This window comes from Kogia breviceps, chromosome 8, assembly GCF_026419965.1.
Source record: "Kogia breviceps isolate mKogBre1 chromosome 8, mKogBre1 haplotype 1, whole genome shotgun sequence".
Taxonomy (NCBI): domain Eukaryota; kingdom Metazoa; phylum Chordata; class Mammalia; order Artiodactyla; family Physeteridae; genus Kogia; species Kogia breviceps.
Window position 1 is genome coordinate 58,699,934 of NC_081317.1, and position 18,469 is coordinate 58,718,402.

At 38.7% G+C, this 18,469-nt stretch overlaps 1 protein-coding gene across 1 annotated transcript in view; it reads left to right on the forward strand.

Moving 5' to 3' along the window:
- The window catches only part of FREM1 (FRAS1 related extracellular matrix 1), a 144,787-nt gene that overhangs the window by 107,749 nt on the left and 18,569 nt on the right, over positions 1–18,469 (forward strand). The window contains exons 25-28 of the mRNA XM_059072960.2: positions 3,011–3,212; positions 3,930–4,074; positions 12,828–12,957; positions 15,513–15,585. Coding sequence (XP_058928943.1) covers positions 3,011–3,212; positions 3,930–4,074; positions 12,828–12,957; positions 15,513–15,585 — 550 coding nt within the window. The remainder of the gene's footprint in view (positions 1–3,010; positions 3,213–3,929; positions 4,075–12,827; positions 12,958–15,512; positions 15,586–18,469) is intronic.

An 18,469-nucleotide genomic window follows, 5' to 3' on the forward strand; every position in this document is an offset into this window, starting at 1 on the left:
ACAGTTTATCATGGAATATTGAATATAGTTCTCTGTGCTATACAGTAGAACCTTGTTGTTTATCCATTCTGTATATAATAGCTTACATCTGCTAGCCCCAACCTCCCACTCCAACCTTCCCCCAACCCCTCTCCCTTAGGGAACCACCAATCTGTTCTCTATGTCCGTGAGTCTCGTTCTGTTTCGTAGATAGGTTCATTTATGTCGTATTTTAGATTCCACATATAAGTGATGTCATATGGTATTTGTCTTTCTCTTTCTGACTTACTTCACTTAGTATGATCTCTAGCTGCATCCATGTTGCTGCAAATGGCATTGTTTTGTTCTTCTTTGTGACTGAGTAGTATTCCATTTTGTGTGTGTGTGTGTGTGTGTGTGTGTGTGTGTGTGTATACCACATCTTCTTTATCCATTCATCTGTCAATGGACATTTAGGTTGTTTCGATGTCTTGGCTATTGTGAATAGTGCTGCTGTGAACATAGTGATACATGTTTCTTTTTGAATATAGTTTTGTCCAGATATCTGACTAAGATTCTGCAGTCTTGGTGTAATGATTCCTGTAATCTTTCTTAAATAGAGACAATGGGAGTGGGGGTGAGGGAGGAAGGACCAGCATCACTGCTTTCTAAGGTTTAGGCAAGTGTGAGATGATTTTTAGTAAATCCAACACAAGTGATCATAAGGATATAGCCTTTTTTTAAAAAAGTCTTTTAGTCCAATATTTTAAAATGTTTCTGTTATACTGATCCAAAAGACCTGCTTTTGAAGAAACTAGAAATTTAATAAGACTAGAATAGATTTTAACACAAAGTAGGACTGAAGACACAACAGGAGACCATGTAACCAGAGTGTAGATATTAACAATTTTTTAAAAACAAATGAACACAACAGGCATTTATTCATTTTATAATACTTTTATTTTTAAGGAAAATATAACATTAAAAAAATCCCTATACTCAAGTATTTACCAACTTTGAGGATTACTTACATGGCTTGAAGTATTTGTATTTTTCCTCTGTTGACATTGACCATCCTTCCTACTAGTCACCTTGGAGCTTCTCCCCCAATGGCCATGATAAGTGTTTGACCCTCCACCTCCCACCCAACCTCACAGCTCTGAGGGTGCCATCCACACTTTTTTTAGGAGAGGAGAATGACTAACTTTTGAAAATGTTTGTTGCTATTTCAGCTTATAAAATAATTGTTGTAAAGAATTCATAAACTACAGAAAAGGACAAATAAAAACCCCTTCATCATCCTACTGCTGTCAGTGGCTTCCTTACATTCTTTTGTTGCAATAAAAAAGGGATGATATTATATGTACTATTATGCATATTGCCTGTTTCCACTCATAACAATTTCCTCATGTCATTAAATCTTCCTTGAAAACACAATTTTTAAAGGCTGCATGACACTCAGTCTCAGGCAGAGATGATTTATAAATCCCCTGGTGGACTTTTATGTTTTATGGAATTTTTTGTTAATTGCTATTACAAATTATGTTTTAGTCAGCATCCATATATATATATATTTTTGTGTACACATGTATTTCTGTAGGATACATTCAAAAACTGAAAATTTTGGATGACAGTATGTGCACGTTTTTAATATACATATACGTCTAATTTATCTCCAGAAAATTTTCACTAATTTGCATTTCTACCAGCAAAATATAAAAATGTCTGTTTTTCCAAACATTTACCAACATGAGGTATGATTACGTCTTTAATCAAAAAGCAGCTTGCCAACTTAAAAGGAAAAAAAATATTTGGTTGTTACAAAATTCCATACAGAAATAGTCAAAGGAGAAGCGGTAATTTTTCCTCATCCCAAGACAAATGAACAGGTTTGTGCAAATGCTCCCAGAATTTTGTCTATGTCTGTATGAACATATATACGTATTGGTTTTGATCAAAAATGGTAGTGTAGTTGTCTCCTATTCCGCAACTTGCTGGGTTTTGTTTTTTACCAGTTAAGGTTGAATTGTGGGAATTTTTCGTCACTAGTTTATCCTGCCTCCTTTTCTTATTAATAGCTGATTAGCAGTTTATCACATGATCATACACAAAAATATTTATAGTCTTATCATTGACACTCTTTGGTAGAATTACAACAGGATCATTTGGGGTAAATAAAGTTAAAATTTGAATGATTAGGAGTGAAGGGAAGTACAAGTGTTCTTGTACCTCTTTTGTGGTATCAGTGATGAATTGTGCTAATTCATCCTAAAATGTTCCCTCCCTAACCTATAAGAGTCATTTTGAAGAGGGACTGAGCTCCATATGATATCTGAATGAGGCCCTTTGTAGTGTTTGAAACTATATATCTCTTTCACTCATGAGTAGTTACCCATCATGATCTTCACAGATTGAGTCTGTTTAGTTACCTGGTTCTCACTGTCAATAAAACAAATATGCACGAGCCTATAGATAAGCACCTTTCACTTTTTTTTTTACTGAGGTATTTTTATTTCTACTCGTTTTTGCTATCTTAACAAAGACACGACAAAAAAAATGTTCAATGCATTTGTAAAACCTTACATGTTTTTTTCTGTAAGTCACCAAACACTGGGAAAAAGGGGAAATCCTTCTGTAGAACTAATATTAAGTTGGCAATACAATTCTTGGGTCAGTTTTAATGTATTCATTCAACAAGTATTTCTTGAGCTTCTGTTATAGCTGGGCATTGTGCCAGGTGCAGGGAATAGTTGGGGAGAAAAAGACATGTGTCTGCCCTCAGGGAGCTTAGGTCCTAATGGGGTACTCCGACGGTGGACAAATAAATAAAGGTGGGTCAAAGTTTACAGTAGAAAGTTGGCCTCTCTTCCAGGCACTGTGATGTTTGCTGAGAATATTGTGAATGAGATAGTTTTCAGCAGAAATTAACCAATGAGGAGGATAAGGAATCTGAAATTCAGGAGCGTTTGTCATTGTTGAACCATTAAAGCCCTGTGTTGCTTGGGGATGAGAAGCCTTTGTATAACACTGTGTGTAATTATTGATCATGCAGGTGGACCAGGTGGACAAAGCAGCCCCCCACATCACACATTTGCATTCCCCTTCTCAAGTGGGGCTCCTGAAAAATGGTTGTTATGGGATTTACATCACTTCCCACGTGTTGAAGGCATCGGACCCCGACACTGATGACAATCAGATCATCTTTAAGATTTTACGAGGCCCCCAACATGGACATCTGGAGAATACAACAACAGGTACTGACTTCCTTACTCCTTGTAATTGCTCATTTTAAAATACCCAGTGGCTGGCAATGCTAGACAGTAATTTAATTGAGTGCAGGCCCATTTGGTAAACACTCCCCAGAGCTTCCGGATGGATGCAGTTTATAAATCAATATCGGTGCTAAAGAGGGTTTGAAGCTGAGTTTTCCTAAATTCATCTTGAGTGGGAGAACTAAATACTGACACGTAGTTGTTTATTGTTTACAACTTTTTTTTCAATTATCAGATCGTAATATATTGACAGAAACACACATTGTCAGGACCGAATTCATATTTGTGACTCATTTTTTTCTATCATGAATTCCAAGGTGATGTAAGTTCATTAAAAACAATTTTTTTGGTGTACGTTTTCTCTGGATTGTATCTTATTTCTGCTTTATGAAGACAAAGATCACAATATGTCACTAAACAGGATGGCACAGAATTTTAGATTTTATTACTATATCTTCCTACTCCCTCTCTATTTTCATATTTAAGGTACAATATTTCTGAGACAAAGTAATTTGGAAGCCTAATTTAAGTTCATTGAATTTGAATTTTAAGATAGTTACATTTTATTAATTTCTTTAAAAAATATACTTTGGCTATTTTTAAAGAGGAATTTGAAATAAAATAGCCATAAAATTGTATCAGCTCTTACCTAATATTTTGTTGGATTACCAGTGAAACTCATTTACTTCTTTTTTGTAGGTGAATTTATCCATGAGAAATTTAGCCAAAAGGACTTAAACAGTAAGACCGTTCTTTACATCATAAACCCATCTTTGGAAGTAAATTCAGATACCATGGAATTTCAAGTCATGGACCCCACAGGGAACTCTGCCACGCCTCAAATGTAAATTCTTTTGCTTATTCAATAGTCCTGCATATAATGTCCAGAATGTATCTGATTAGGAAAGCAAAATGTTATTTTTTAAACAGAATCTAAGAGGACAAATTGATAGATGATTTCACAAGCTCATAGAATTGATTTTGGAGAGGAAACTTCTCTTACTGCTTGATACTGGGAAAGCCAGTAGCTTCACAGAATATGGAAACGTTAAAAAGTTAAGTTCATTAATTTAACTGGGTCATTCATTTTATGCATGCATTTACAAATGCATATCCTTTCACACCCGCAGAGGTTTCTGTCTTGACAATTCACTGGCATCCAGGACTGAGCTTGTAGGCTCATGTACAAACCATGCAGCAAGAGGTCACTCTAGGACCGTGTTAGTAACCACAGTCTCCTAAATCTAAATCTCTAAAATATCTAGAACTGGGAAGAATGAGGAAGTCAGGAAATGCTAGCAAAACATCTCTTCCCCAAAACCCAAGCAATAACTAGTGACTGCTTTTGTAAGTCAGTAAACCTACCATAGGTAAGGTGAAGACAGTACAAAGAGGAAAACAGACTTGGGGAGATATTAAGTGATACTTAGAATTTGTATAAAGTGTGTGACTTTCAGAATAACCAGAGTAACAAACCCTCAAAATTAACAATATTAACAGACCATAGTAATTTCACTCACCAGGTCCCTATTCTAAACTTTTTTGGAAGGTATACCTTGAATAACTTACCAGCTGTCAGATGATCACAGAAAGGTTAATCATAGCCCAGTTCTCCACGTGCAGTGTTTTTTCTTTCTTTTTAAGTTTGATACCCTTCCCAGTCACCTCAAAGGAAAGTTGTTCATTTATCCTAGTTTTAGTATTTACCTTATCCTAGTCAAACTACATACCATAAGTGAGGACAGCTCCTTTACGGCGCTTTAATGACAGAATATGGACAAAGGAAGAAAAGAAAAATTGAGAAATTCACCTCTGCTCCCTTCATTCTTGCTTTTTCTTTCTAATCCTGAATTGTAGTCCCAATATCTGCCAGCAGAGGTCTCTGTAGTCATTGTTAGAAAAACACGTCTTTAACAAAACATGTTTCCAGGGTCCCACCTCTATCGCCTGCAGTACCTGGTCCAGATTTTTACCGACTGGCTACTATAGGCCAGGTGTGCAGTACAAGAAGCTGGGAAATAGGGATGAGCAAGGAAGTCCTGTCCCCTGACATTAAAATGCAATCATGGCGCTATAAAAGTAAAACAGCTGCCCACCTACCATTAAAATGCTCTTGCCTCGGGATTACAATCTTTATGGAAAATATATTACCTATTTGCAATTCAGACAAACGTCTTCTAATTTTCAAGGAAATGTTTTTTTTAAATCCTGCTCCAAAAATATTAATAAATTGATTTCACTTGCTTTTTAATAGTTCAACTAAAAAACCTAAGAATATTGATCAGGCTTGCTACTCAGCAAATGCTGACTGCTGGTCTTCCGCATGAGAACACAGCATAGGTGCTAGAGAATTTTTTTCCCAAAATAGAGCTAGATTGATACTGCTTCACCTACATACCCTTTTCAGTCCTCATTGTTACCAAGGGCATTGTTTTTGAAGATGATTTATGATTTTAAATAATCCTCAAATTTATTGCAGAATCACAGAATTTATTACCTTACTTGAGGCTTTTAAAATAGCCTCCTACTTGTACTGGATACCTTTTTTCAGGTACTTATGCTGAAGTTGTTTCTAATTCAGCTTGTAATGATTGGAACCAGTGGAATATAATGTAAAATATGCCTACTGATGGTTAATCACAAATAACTTTGATTTGATCTGACATATATTAAGTTGTCTTCTCTAGAGTGGGTGGTGGGAGGTAGAAACTACTCAGCGCTTATCTTTATAAATTTTGAAGGATATAGTTGGCTCTAACCTCATTTGTAAGTAGATGTTTTTTGGAACAAGAAGAACTTTTTTTTTCCCAGCAGGAAATAAATGTTATGAATAGTGGTCTGTCTTCCCATAACAGCCAGCAGGAAGCTACTTACACATACATTATAAATCACAGGCATTTACAATATAGGTTTCTGCTCTAGTTCGTTGCTCCTCGTTTAATCGTCAAAACCACCTTTAAGTTAGGTACTATCATAATCCAGAATTTACAGGTGAGGAGTCTGAGGCAAGGAGATAGGAAGTGACTTTTCCAAGCTCATACACCTAGCTAGTGAAGGAGCTAAGATTTAGGCCCAGAAAGTACGGTTCTTGAGTCCATGGTTTTCCTCACTGCGCTAAAGGACTTTTTGCCCACTTTTAATGAGTGTGCGGAAGTGACCTATAGGAAAAGAAGCAACAGACTCAGCTCCCTTCTTTCTCTCCAGCCTTTGGCCACCAAAGCAGCAAGAAAGGGGGAATACTTACTCCTCAAGACCTTAAATGTAAATTACATTTACATTTCAATATGAGTGTGTACTCCATGGCTAAGGCACTGGGGGTTATGGGATAGATATTACACAATAAACCACTGTACTGAGAGCCAAAGAACAGGGTTTGAGCTTTGGCTCTCCCACTGACCTGGGTCAAGGCTTACTTATCTCCTCTGTAAAGTGGGGACAGTACTACCATTTCTTCAGTGGAACAAATGAGGTAAAACATATGTAAGCATCTTGTATATTTAAAGTCATTAACAAATGTGACCTGTGGTGGTGATTACTATTGTTCATTCACATGGGGGCAACAATTGACTGAAGAAGGATCCCAGAGACATTTGGTGGCCCGCTCAAGCCCATCTCTAGTTAGAAATTGACTCTGCATTGATTCACGAAGTGAATAATCCATATGCTTGTTAATCAATCAGCTAAATGCTGTGGAACTTTGTGTTCTTTTCTGGCTTAGACAGGATTTATAGATTAATATTCTGCATGTTTAAAGGAGTGGGACCTTCTATAACACAGCTGAAGACACAGGTGGGTGCAATCTGGAGCAAAATGGAGGCTCTTTAAAGAACAAGAAGGACCCATGTTCAGTGGGAATTGTCCCAGAAGCTTAATTGCTAGTAAGTTTTTGCTATGGCAGCATTTCTATAGAATATCATTCCTGAAGGGTCAATAGATATTCCATTAGAAATAGAGTTTGCAAATCTTAATGTAATCAAGTTATTGCTAGCTAGCTTGTGTGCTGCTTAATGCATCAAATGCCAGAGTCACGAAGATGCTTGTATGCAATGGGAATCTTCGAGAGAGGGGTATAGTATGCAACATATCTCAGCCTGATTTGACTATAGAACCAAGACCACCCTGCCCCAGAATAGCTCATGAAAAAAGTTTTTCATGGGATACATTTGGGAGACATTTTATTGTAAATAGAAGTTATTTTAGAACACTGAAATCCATGGAAATTTGCATCAAGATTTAGATTTGGTTAAGTGCCAAAATTTCAGGCACTGTGCTAGGCGCTTTTACATATGTTGTCCAATTTCATCTACAAAACACAATCCTCTGAGGGTGATAAGAAAATCAGGCTCAAAGCATTTAAGTAATTGGCCAGAAGCCACTAAGTGAATGAATGGCAGAGGCCACAGTGCACCCTGACCTCAATGTGAGTGCTCATCTTATCGGCTCACACCTTGGCGTGATTCACTCACAGCTCATGACAGTTCTCTAGTACGATGTGAATCTCAAGAGGGTCTGCATACCACCCAAACTCAGTTACACAGGACCACATCATTCATCAAAAACGCCTCTGCAGGCCACAGAATATAGCTGACTTCTGACCAAGCCAGTCTCTTATCATGAATTCAGGGTTGACCTCTTTCTTGTTCCCACTGCAAAAAGGTGAACTTCAAAAGAAAAGTTGACCCTTGCTGAAGTTCTGCATAACTCAGTAGCTGCTTCTCCAGCTGCTTCATGATTCTAAGCACTTTGATTCTTCTCCTCCCTTTGGCTATCCTCATTCTAGCTGTTCTGTTATTCATCCTTGGTCTTAAAAGAGAAGAGCCAAAGAAATCAAAAGAGAAAAGGAATTTCTAGCAGGCGAACTTGACAATGCTTTAGTAGCTTTTATGAAACACATAGTAGGGGAAGAGTTTGAAACTCTTAGTTAGGTTCAGCTTTCATGTTACCTGCAAGCCAGAAGTTAAGTATTTATCTCCAGACTAGGTGTAAGAAACCACAGAAGAAGGGAAGGGAAATAGCCCTTATTAAGCACCCACTGTGTACAGGTGCTTTATATATATTAACAAATTTTAATTTGCATCATTTGATGTGAATATAATTCCCCTCATTTCAAAGATAATGTAAACTGAGGTCTAGAGAGACTAACTGACCATAATCACACAGTAATAAGTGGTTGTGAGATGTGTCTGACTCCACAGCACTTGTTTGGGGTACTAGCTGTGCTGCTTCCTGGCTAAACACTGTTTCCCCATTATCATGAGAGAAAGACAAAAATGAAAACACAGGTGTTCATAGCATTTTTATTGAGCTTAATAGCATCCTCTTTGAGTTGATGTCTTAGATTGAACACTTGGAAAAATATTTTTTTAAGATTTCGATTTTCTTAAGTCATGTGCTACTTGATTATAAGTGAAGATCTAGTTATAAGAATAATTTAATCACAATTTTAGCTACTATAAAACCTTTCACTGAGAAGCTCAGAGTACTTAATGAGTATTCATTAAGGTTCATTTAACCTCTCTGAAGTACAGACTCATTATTATTGCACTTTGAGAAGTGAGGAAACTGAGGCATAGAGAAGCCAAGTACCTTTTTTACACACTCTTGTTAACCTGGATTAATGTCCCATATCCCAAAGTAGAGTTTTAATCCCAACTGGTTCTTTTGGTCCATTGTTCCTTCATATAAATGAACCTAGTAGCCACAAAATAAAATATCAGAAAGTATATATTTTTGACTCTACTTCAACACTATTGACTACTTGGTCTAGACAATTCTTTGCTGTGGGGCAGTGGTGGAGGGTGAGTTGGGTGTCCTCTGCATTGAAGGATGCTTAGCAGCATCCCTGGCCTCTACCCACTAAACAACCAGTATCACCATCCTTCCATTGTGAAAAACAAAGCTGTCTCTAGACATTGTCTAATGTTGAGAAGCATGCACAGGCCTTTGAAAACAAGAAATCATGCTTTATGATAGAATGCTCTTTTACCAATGCCACCTTTCTCTCTAGTCCAATAGGAGCTAAAGAATCCAGAGTAAGTCAGGGCTAGAAAAAACATGTGATGATCATCTAGTCTAGCATTTTTTTTTTCAGACTGTGTGAAATACGTTAATAGGGCTGGGGAGAAAAAAAGTTTCAGTGGTCAACTTAGCTTTTCGAACAGGAAGCTAAACAAGGTTCATTATTTCCTTTAACAAATACTTATTGAGCTCTTACTATGTCTGTCACTCTAGAAGGGACTTGGTGATACATCAGTGAACCAAAGACCCCTGTTTACTTGGAGCTAAGTACCTAAGTACTTAGCTAAGTTCCTTGGTACCTAAATAAATTAAATAGTGTGGTATACATGATACGTACTTTGGAAAATGAAAGTTGGTCAGAATAAGGGGGATCACAGACACTGGATTTTGGGGACAGATTGTGATTTTAAATTGAGTGATTAAACAGATTTTCTCGTGCTTGACTTAGAGTTAGAGAGGGACCAGAAGTCCCATCCCATTTAATTTCTACTCCTCCATCCCGTGTCTTTCATTCACGATAGTTGTTGGGAACCAAAATTTAGCTTATACATTAAATAAAATGTTCTATTGTTTTGAGTCCCCACAATCACTTAGGGAAGATTTCTCCCCTGGAGATGACTTTCCCCATGAGGGACATTTGGAAAGGTCTGGAAACAGTTTTGATGTAACCAGAGGGGAGTGGTGTGGCTAAATCTGGTGGATCTCATGAGTAGAGGCCAGGGATGCTGCTAAACATCTTGCAATGCACAGGACAGCCTCCCACCACAAAGAATCATCTGGTCCTAGATGTCGATAGTGCCAAGTTTGAGAAGCCATGACTTAGGGCCTTAAGGAGTTCTCATGTCCTGCTAAGTGACTTGAAATGATTGCCTTGTGGGTTTTACAGAAAGTGTATCTGTAAACTTAATTTCTGACTTTAGAGTGAGCTTTACTTTGTGGTAATAGAAGGGAGGATCATTAAAATGTGAAGATTTGAACCAGCTCTTGTCTGCATGACACCTCGCAATCCAGAGCTTCCCACATTTCTTTCATGGGGTCCTGCACCTGGTTACCTACATGATACCAAGCATACGTCTGTGTGGCTTCTTTCAGGGAGAATTCCCAAGTGATTGACTACATCTCTTACTTTTCTTTCAGGTGTTTGTGTAGAGTTTTAGCAACTGCAGTCTCAGTGTAGAAGGATCTTCTTAAATACAACACTGCAGAAAACAAAAAACACATTCAAAACATGTGTTACACATATCTCTAGGTATGCAAGTGCTTCGTGACTTAAGTATTTTTCTGGAAAATATATAGCCCGGCTTAAATTTCATGGCTTTTCAATAGATCTTTATTATTTGTAGGGAGTACTTTTAAGAAAATAAAGTAGAACATTGTGTAATGACAATCTTAACCTCTAAGCATTATGAAGCATTCTAATGGTGTATCAGGGTTATGCACGTACTTTCCCAAACACCAAGACCCTTAATGCTTTGAAGCTGAATGACACTCTGCATGGTCCCCTTATGGATCCAGATCAGCAATCAAATCACATTTCACTTTAGGCCTTGGGGTCACCTGGACCTGCAGAGTGACACTGATGAATTTTTGCTGGTCATGGTTAGCATTAGCAATGAATGGATTCTTAGAAGGTTGAACATTGAAACGCATTTGAACCTTACTGAGACTTAGCTGAAATCCATCCCTGTGTATCTATTTCACTCCTTCCCATTGTTCCCCTTTCCTCTTCTTTTATCTTTCTGTCTTTTCCCCCAATCTCTCTTGCTGATTTTGTTTTCTTTTCTCATTTATCTGGATCCTTTAGGCATTCTTTGCAATGTGGTATTTCTGTTAGCATTTATAACATCCTTGTTGCTTGTTATCTTGTGATTCTTTAAGCATAGTCACTTATGTCTTTATTTCTTGATCTGTTTCATGCCAGATTTGAAATCAGTTGCTTCAAAGACCCATGAGGGGTCTTTGAATACTATTGAATATAAGGATCCTATTTTCATGTCAAAATTTTGTGAAGCCCAGCATGTCAATAATAATAAATTTCATATGTATTGATTGAATAAACATTCGTACAAATTCATTCCGCACTCCCACACTACCCTTGTCCCACTGGCTCAGGGTTGGTGGAGTAGGAGACAGTGCTATTGAATTTGTTTCGCTCGTGAACTTAATCTATAGGATGTGACTGTGACACATGACTGGTACAAGGACATACAGTGATTATTAGAGGATAAACTTACTCTCTAATATGAATGATCCACAGGAAAGTCTGGAGAGCCCTGTGAAATTTGTGAATTCTATGCTCTACATAGTAGCACCCAGAATATCTAGTTCTGAAAGGAAAAGAAAATTGTAGAGTAACTTTAAAAGTCTAGAGGAAAGAGCCCGAATCTAAGTGAAAGTTTGGGAATATAGTAAGGCAACCACTGAGGGTTTTGTGAATGGAGAATGAAAGGGAAATGAATAAAACACAAGCAACGGAAGTGGGTTAAATGATCATAGTGAAGATTGCTCACGTCTTTATTGCTGAAAGGTTACAGGGGGTAAAGAATGTAAGAACATATTTGAAGAGAAATGTTCAGGTGAAACATTTCAAGTTTTCTCACCTCAGAAAGGGAAACACTTCAGGGTAAAGATAAAATTGTAGTCCCCTGCTTGAGCTCAGACTGCAAGAGTCATGAAGAACTTCAGTTAGGAAGAAGAATGGTAGAGAAGGAATAGGACATTTGGTTTCAGATTTATACTGGGGATTCCATCTCTGCTGTCTGTTAGCTTTGTCATAGCTTTTTGCCTTTGAGGTAGTTATTTAACCTCTCTAAGCTCAGTGTTCTTTTCTGAAGAAAATTTTTAAAAAGTCCCTCTCCATGCCATGGGATTAAAGAAGTCAGTTTCCATCAAATGTCGGGCTTACTAAATACAGTGTGGGAAAAAAGACCACCTGTATTTGGCAAGTTTATTCAGTTGTATAGCTGCATCCAAGGTACATATTAGCATAGCCCTTTTATATGCACAGAGGAAGGAACAGATAATGCTTTAAAACACATGCACATTCTAACTCCTAGGCACATCCTCAAAGATATCTTGTTATTAAACTGAACCCAAGTTCAGAGAAGACCTGTGCCTGGAAATGATCTTGTTGTATCGATGAAGGAGGCCAAAAAATCGGAGAGAAGATTTCATATCAATGTCCTTTCAAAAAATGAGCTTCTCCTTGAACTTAACACCTGCTCCTTTCCCTTCTGAACATGCAAGTAGGAGTCCCTTTTCTATCACTAATAATTGTAGGACCTCTAATAGACTTTTAACCTTATTTCTGCATTTGTAAAATGGAATTCTAATCCGTGCTCTACATCACAGCATTGTTGAGAGCAATAAATGAGACAGTGATAGTAAAAGTTCTTTGTGAGCTAAAATGTCCCAAACAAGTGTAAGTGTAAGGAGCTTGTAGCATTGGTGTAGGTTGATGAACCACTTCTGTCTCCCAGTGTGGACCAGTGGTTCAGCCTCCTGCCCAGCAGAGGAGCCCCTCAGGCATCCATTATGCATTTATCATGATTTTCTTTCTTCTTTTCCTTACATGCATAGCTTGGAACTGAAGTGGTCTCATATCGAGTGGTCACAGACTGAATATGAGGTCTGTGAGAATGTGGGCGTATTGCCCTTGGAAATTACCAGAAAGGGATACTCCATGGACTCGGCCTTTGTGAGTGTAAAGGTAACAACTCTGTCAACTTTCAAGCTAAAACCTTGGTTGCTGGTTGGTGCCTTTGATTATTTCCTTAGAAAAATTCAGAGTAACTAAGGAAATTTCAAACTGCACGAGTGTTGCACTATTCCTGAGAGTCTAAGTACAAAACCTCCTTGTCCCTCCATCACTTATCTAGGTGCATTAGCTTCTGGATAGGATATTTCTAACCCATTTTTAGTTTTTAAATCTGGTCTTTAACTCTTGAAGTTTGATTTCACAAAGGAGATCTATCCAACCTAGTGAACTTGGGCCAAACTCTGCTTCAGAAAGGAAAGTTGTAGGGAAGTGTAAGTCCCCAAATGGCTTTCTCTTAGTATGCACCAGGACCATTTCCTGTGGTCTCAGTGGATGAAAAACTCAGGGAACACACCTATCGTAAGCTTCACCCAAGTCACGCAAGATTAAGAGACCATGTATCAATACAGGCACCCTGAAATATAAGGAATTTTCAATAATTATTTTTGGACTAGTCACCTGCTATTTCTTCACACTGCCATGGGCCATGGAGCACAACCTATGGCTTCTAGAACTGAAAGATTTTTTTAGGAGTCACTATAAAAATTGCACTTCAAGTGAATGAGAGCATGAAAATCCTGTATATACGAATGCTGGTGAATGAGCCTGAAAGACTCCCCTCCTCAATCTAAGGAAAAAAGCAGTGATACTAGCTTCTGGGAAAAAATGCCATCTTGGTTAAGTCTCAATTACAATAATAAGTTCAAATCACCCTCACAACCTTGTGCACATAAATTCTACTATATCCAGACTCAGTATTTATCCTTCTAGTGGACATAGGGTCCTTTCTCCTGATCTGGAGTGTTTTATTATTGTTACATCCTCTACCGTCCCAGTAGATTGTTTATGGAAAAAGAAAGAACCCACCTGGATGGTTTTCTAATATTCTTCTGGTCCTCCATAAAAAGCACCATATGCTCTAGTCTGGAGTTTTGGGCCATAGAACCATTTACCTTGCCAGGTAGAAACAACAGACATAGTGTGACGGAACCTTTTGTCTGCTTAAGCTGCACGCACGCAGTGAAGCTGCCAGCAGAGTCTGCAGGCCTTTCGCAAACAGCCCGAGTCCTTCAGGGACCACTCTGCTTACAGCACAGCCTGCTGCTTTAGACTGGAGCTTACTGGCTGCTTGGCTGGGAGGAAGGAGAAGAAAGCACTCTTACCCTACGTTGTTTGCCCTGGTTTGAATCACACACCTGCACTGGACTGATTTCTGCAGCCACCTTGACTCAGCCCATTCCTTCTCCCATGTAGGATTCTGTAAGCTCAGTGGTAGTAAATACTAGGTAATTGCACATGCAAGACCCACATGGGGAAATGTAACTCCCAGCATATGATGGGTACAGGTGTGCAATGGGCTGCCTTTCCACAGTGAAAGGTTGTTCAGGAGGAACCTTGGCATTGTGGAGAAAGAACAAATGGGAGCTTAGGAGGCAGTACTCTTCTTGAGCAAAATGTTTCCACTGCAGACCACTGGCAGATGTTAGGGCCTTTGGTTAGAAATGCAGGTAATGTCTGAGGCCAAAGAAATAGGAATTTGTACGTTTTTACTTGTTCCCTTCATCCCTTTGTAAGAAAGTGAAGGAATAGAGTAACTCACTTTCCCGAACATCTCATTCAAGAACCTCTTTTTCAAACCAGCTGAAGCTTCTTTTTCAGACTGCTTTTCAACCATATTTCAAACTAAGTATGTGTTCTTCACACATATTTAGGCTCCTCTGGGGGAAGTTAAGGGCACGAGATGTCAGAGCCCTTAAATCACCTCTGTTCTTCAGCCCTGGGGGATGGGAAAAAGGGGTCAGCCAATTGTCTCTTTAGACTGGACCAAATTTTTTTTTTTTTTTTTTTTTTTTTTTTTTTACAACTTACTTGAAGGAGCTTCTGAAGCCCTTGGTTCTGGGTGTGGATGGCCTTTGTGTGGCTGTTCCCCAGGACTGCCATCCCCACAGAGCCCTCATTCATGTGTGTGAAGAGGAATGGTTTCATCCAGATGAGAAAATGGACCAGACTTGTTTTAGTTCATCTGGTCTAAAGGCTTTCAGTGCCCTGAGCTTGCAGGATACCTCCAAGCTGGATGACAGATCAGCACCCGATTGTCAGGAGCACCCTCTTTTCCTTCTCTTCACTGCCCTTCTCCCTTTCCTCCAAGGCATTATTTGAGGACCTGGTTGGGGTAGAGGGAAGGCCATGAAATAAAATGATATTTGTACCAAAGAGAAATATACTGTTTAAAATTCACATTACTTTCTCCAATAACCAAATCATTTATAAAGGAGAAGAAAAAAATAAAAATAAAGTTTTATGTTTACTTCCATTGATATTAGTCTAGGAAAATGTTAACTTTAAGGAAGATGGGTCAAAAATGATGTATTATAATAAAAAAACACTTAATGTTAAAAACAGATTTAAGAGCATGAGTTTAGTCTAGTATGAGATTAGACTAGATGTTTTTCTATTACAGAATATTTATTTTTATTAAAAAAAAGATTTTTTTTTTCCCTCTTAAGGTCAACCAAGTGTCAGCTACAGCTGGAAAGGATTTCACTATGACTCCATCTAAGCTGATTCAGTTTGACCCAGGTAAGTTTTGTGTCTACACTTTGTTTATGTTTTTGTAAGAAAGTCTGGAGACTGTGGAAAAGACAGACTATTATGCAGCTTCAGCCAACTAGAAACTACTCAGGGAATAGGATCACCCCTCTCCCAGAGAGATGAATTTGCACTTGAGGTTTTGCCCCTCATATTTTATGTTATTACTATTTAAATGTTATTACTAGTAATAACATTTAAAATGAGAAGAGAGATCATAACAAATAAAATATATAAAATATTAAAGCAAACATCCAAAAATCCAGAAGAAGTGCCATTTAAAAAAATTATTCAGAGGTCTGACACAAAGCTGAAATAATGTAATTGCCTCATATTTTAATGGAAATTTTTTGAATGTTACAGTCATGTGGATTCCTAAAGGGTCATTTCTAAATTATCTCTCTTGGAATAGGCTGATATGAACAGATTCCAGGGGAAATTATTATTTAATTAGATAACACCTGTTTTGTTTTAAGCGTTTGGAAAAATGTCGCTAGGTGCAAAAGGGAATACAAAGGCATGGGGCCTGTTCTCAAGGATGTTCTATCCTGCGAGAAATATAGACATGAAAACCACTCACTGATAGAGTACATTGTGACCCCACGGATATGCCATTGTTCTGGCTAAGGAAAATCCTGGAAGACTTCCTAGGGGAGTTGGTAGCAGAAGAAGGGGACTTAAACTGCAGGACAGACATACATTTGGCTAACTGTGCCTAAAGCACCAAGGCGGGAGCCATGCCCCCTTTCCCTGGTTTCTGTAGATGAGAACCAGTAGCTCTCCCTCACTGCACTGCATGGTTGTCTCTCTTTCACTCTGGTATGGAATGGACCTAGATCACCTGTCCAGGGACAAAAGGAAAAGGCCTTGAGAAGCAGCCAGGGCGTGTGGCTTTCTGCTCCCCTGCAGAGGAGGTGTTCTGCATTCTGAGAACAGACCATCCAATCAAGACTTTAGCCATTGTCTGCCACTGACACATGAAGTTTTGGGCAAAGGCAAAACAAAATGGCCTGAATACCATTACCACTCCAAAACTGACAACCTTAATATTAAACGTAGAGGAGACTTCCCTGGTGGCGTAGTGGTTAGCACTCCATGCTCCCAATGTGGGGGGCCTGGATTCAATCCCTCATTGGGGAACTGGATCCTACATGCATGCCATGATTAAGAGTTCACATGCCACAACTAAGGAGCCCATATACCACAACTAAGGAGCCAGTGAGCTGCAACTAAGCAGCCTGCCTGCCGCAACTAAGACCCAGCACAACCAAGAAAAAAAAAATTAAACGTAGAAAAGAAATGCCTTTCTGCAGTTCGCCACAAGTTGTACGATGTTTAGTGACTGTATTAGTTTGCTGGGGCTACCCTAATAAAGTATCACAAACCTGGTAGCTTAAAAACAATAATTATTTTTCTTAATAGTTCTGGATGCTAGAAGTTCAAGATCATGATGTGGGCAGGGTTGATTCCTTCTAAGGGCTGAGAGGGAATCTGTTCCATGCCTCTCTTCCATGCTCTGGTGCTTTGCTGGAATCTCTGGCCTTCCTTGGCTTCTGTAGCATCACCCGATCTCTGCCTTTATCTCCATAGGATGTTCTCCTTGTTTCTGTCTGTGTCCCAATTTCCCCTTTGTATACTGACACCAGTCGTAATAGACTAGGGGTCCACTCTACTCTAGTATGACTCCATCTGAATTACTGTAATGCCCTTATTTCCAAATAAGGTCACATTCTGAGGTATTGAGAGTTAGGACTTAAACATAGGGATTTTTGAGTGACACAACTCAACCTATAACAGAGAGCCTTACATTTGACATGCAACAATCCCGATATTGTTATTGGCCTCCTTCCTGTGATATTTAAGTTTCTGACTTGCATAATTTTGTTCCTCAGACTGACCAGTCTTGATGAGAAGAGCTATTCCTGTTGTGTATTTGAAGTTTACCCTTGGGTTGCTGCAGGCTCTGGTTCTGATCAACCCTAAGATGAAAGGATTTGATGCATTGGCTCTGTGCTCTTTATGTACTTCATGTTAAGGCAGGTCCAGCCTTTCCTCTTTTCAAGAGGCAAAAGTCCTTGTCATATATCATCTTTATTATTTGAGGTCTGTTTGTTGCAAGATCAGGAGTGATTTTGGCTTTTGGTGGATTTTGAGCAGCCCACCAGGTTCTCTGTTTGGATTGATAGGAACTAGAAGATATCACAGTGGCGGAGCTACTGGAAGCTAACTCTTGCAAGTCCCACTGGGTGAGGGAATGCCCATTTGCTTTGAAGAGTTTGCATGCTGCTTCCAGTAGATACTAAAGACTTCTGAGGGTCTAAATAGTCATAATTTTAGAGATTGTTTAGACATTTTTTGGCCACGCCGTGTGGCATGCGGGATCTTAATTCCCCTACCAAGGATTGAACCTGTGCCCCCTGCAATGGAAGCGCAAAGTCTTAACCACTGGACCACCAGGGAAGTCCCTATTTAGACATTTTAAGAAAATAAATAAATACAGCTTATAAATGAAAAAGAAACAACACTTGACTGTTCATTGTTTTGGAACTTATTAGCCAGAAACTGTTTCATAAGCTGATGTCTTCCTTTAGAGAATGTTAGAATTCCCTGTGTCCACAGGTCCTGTAAATACTTATTTACTCCTATCTTGTTCATCCTTGCCTCTTTCAGATCTGGTGTCTTCATCCCCATATTACCACCCCTTTCACTCAAAGCAATCTGTTCATTTCTTTAAAAACAGCAGCTTCCATGACTGGTGAGGAAACAGAGAGTGAGAAATCAAAGACAGTGGAATATCATAGGGTTTGAGAGCTCTTGGAGGGAGCTGAAGAGAAACTGAGACTGAAAAGTCACTAGACTTTTCAGTCTAGTGAGC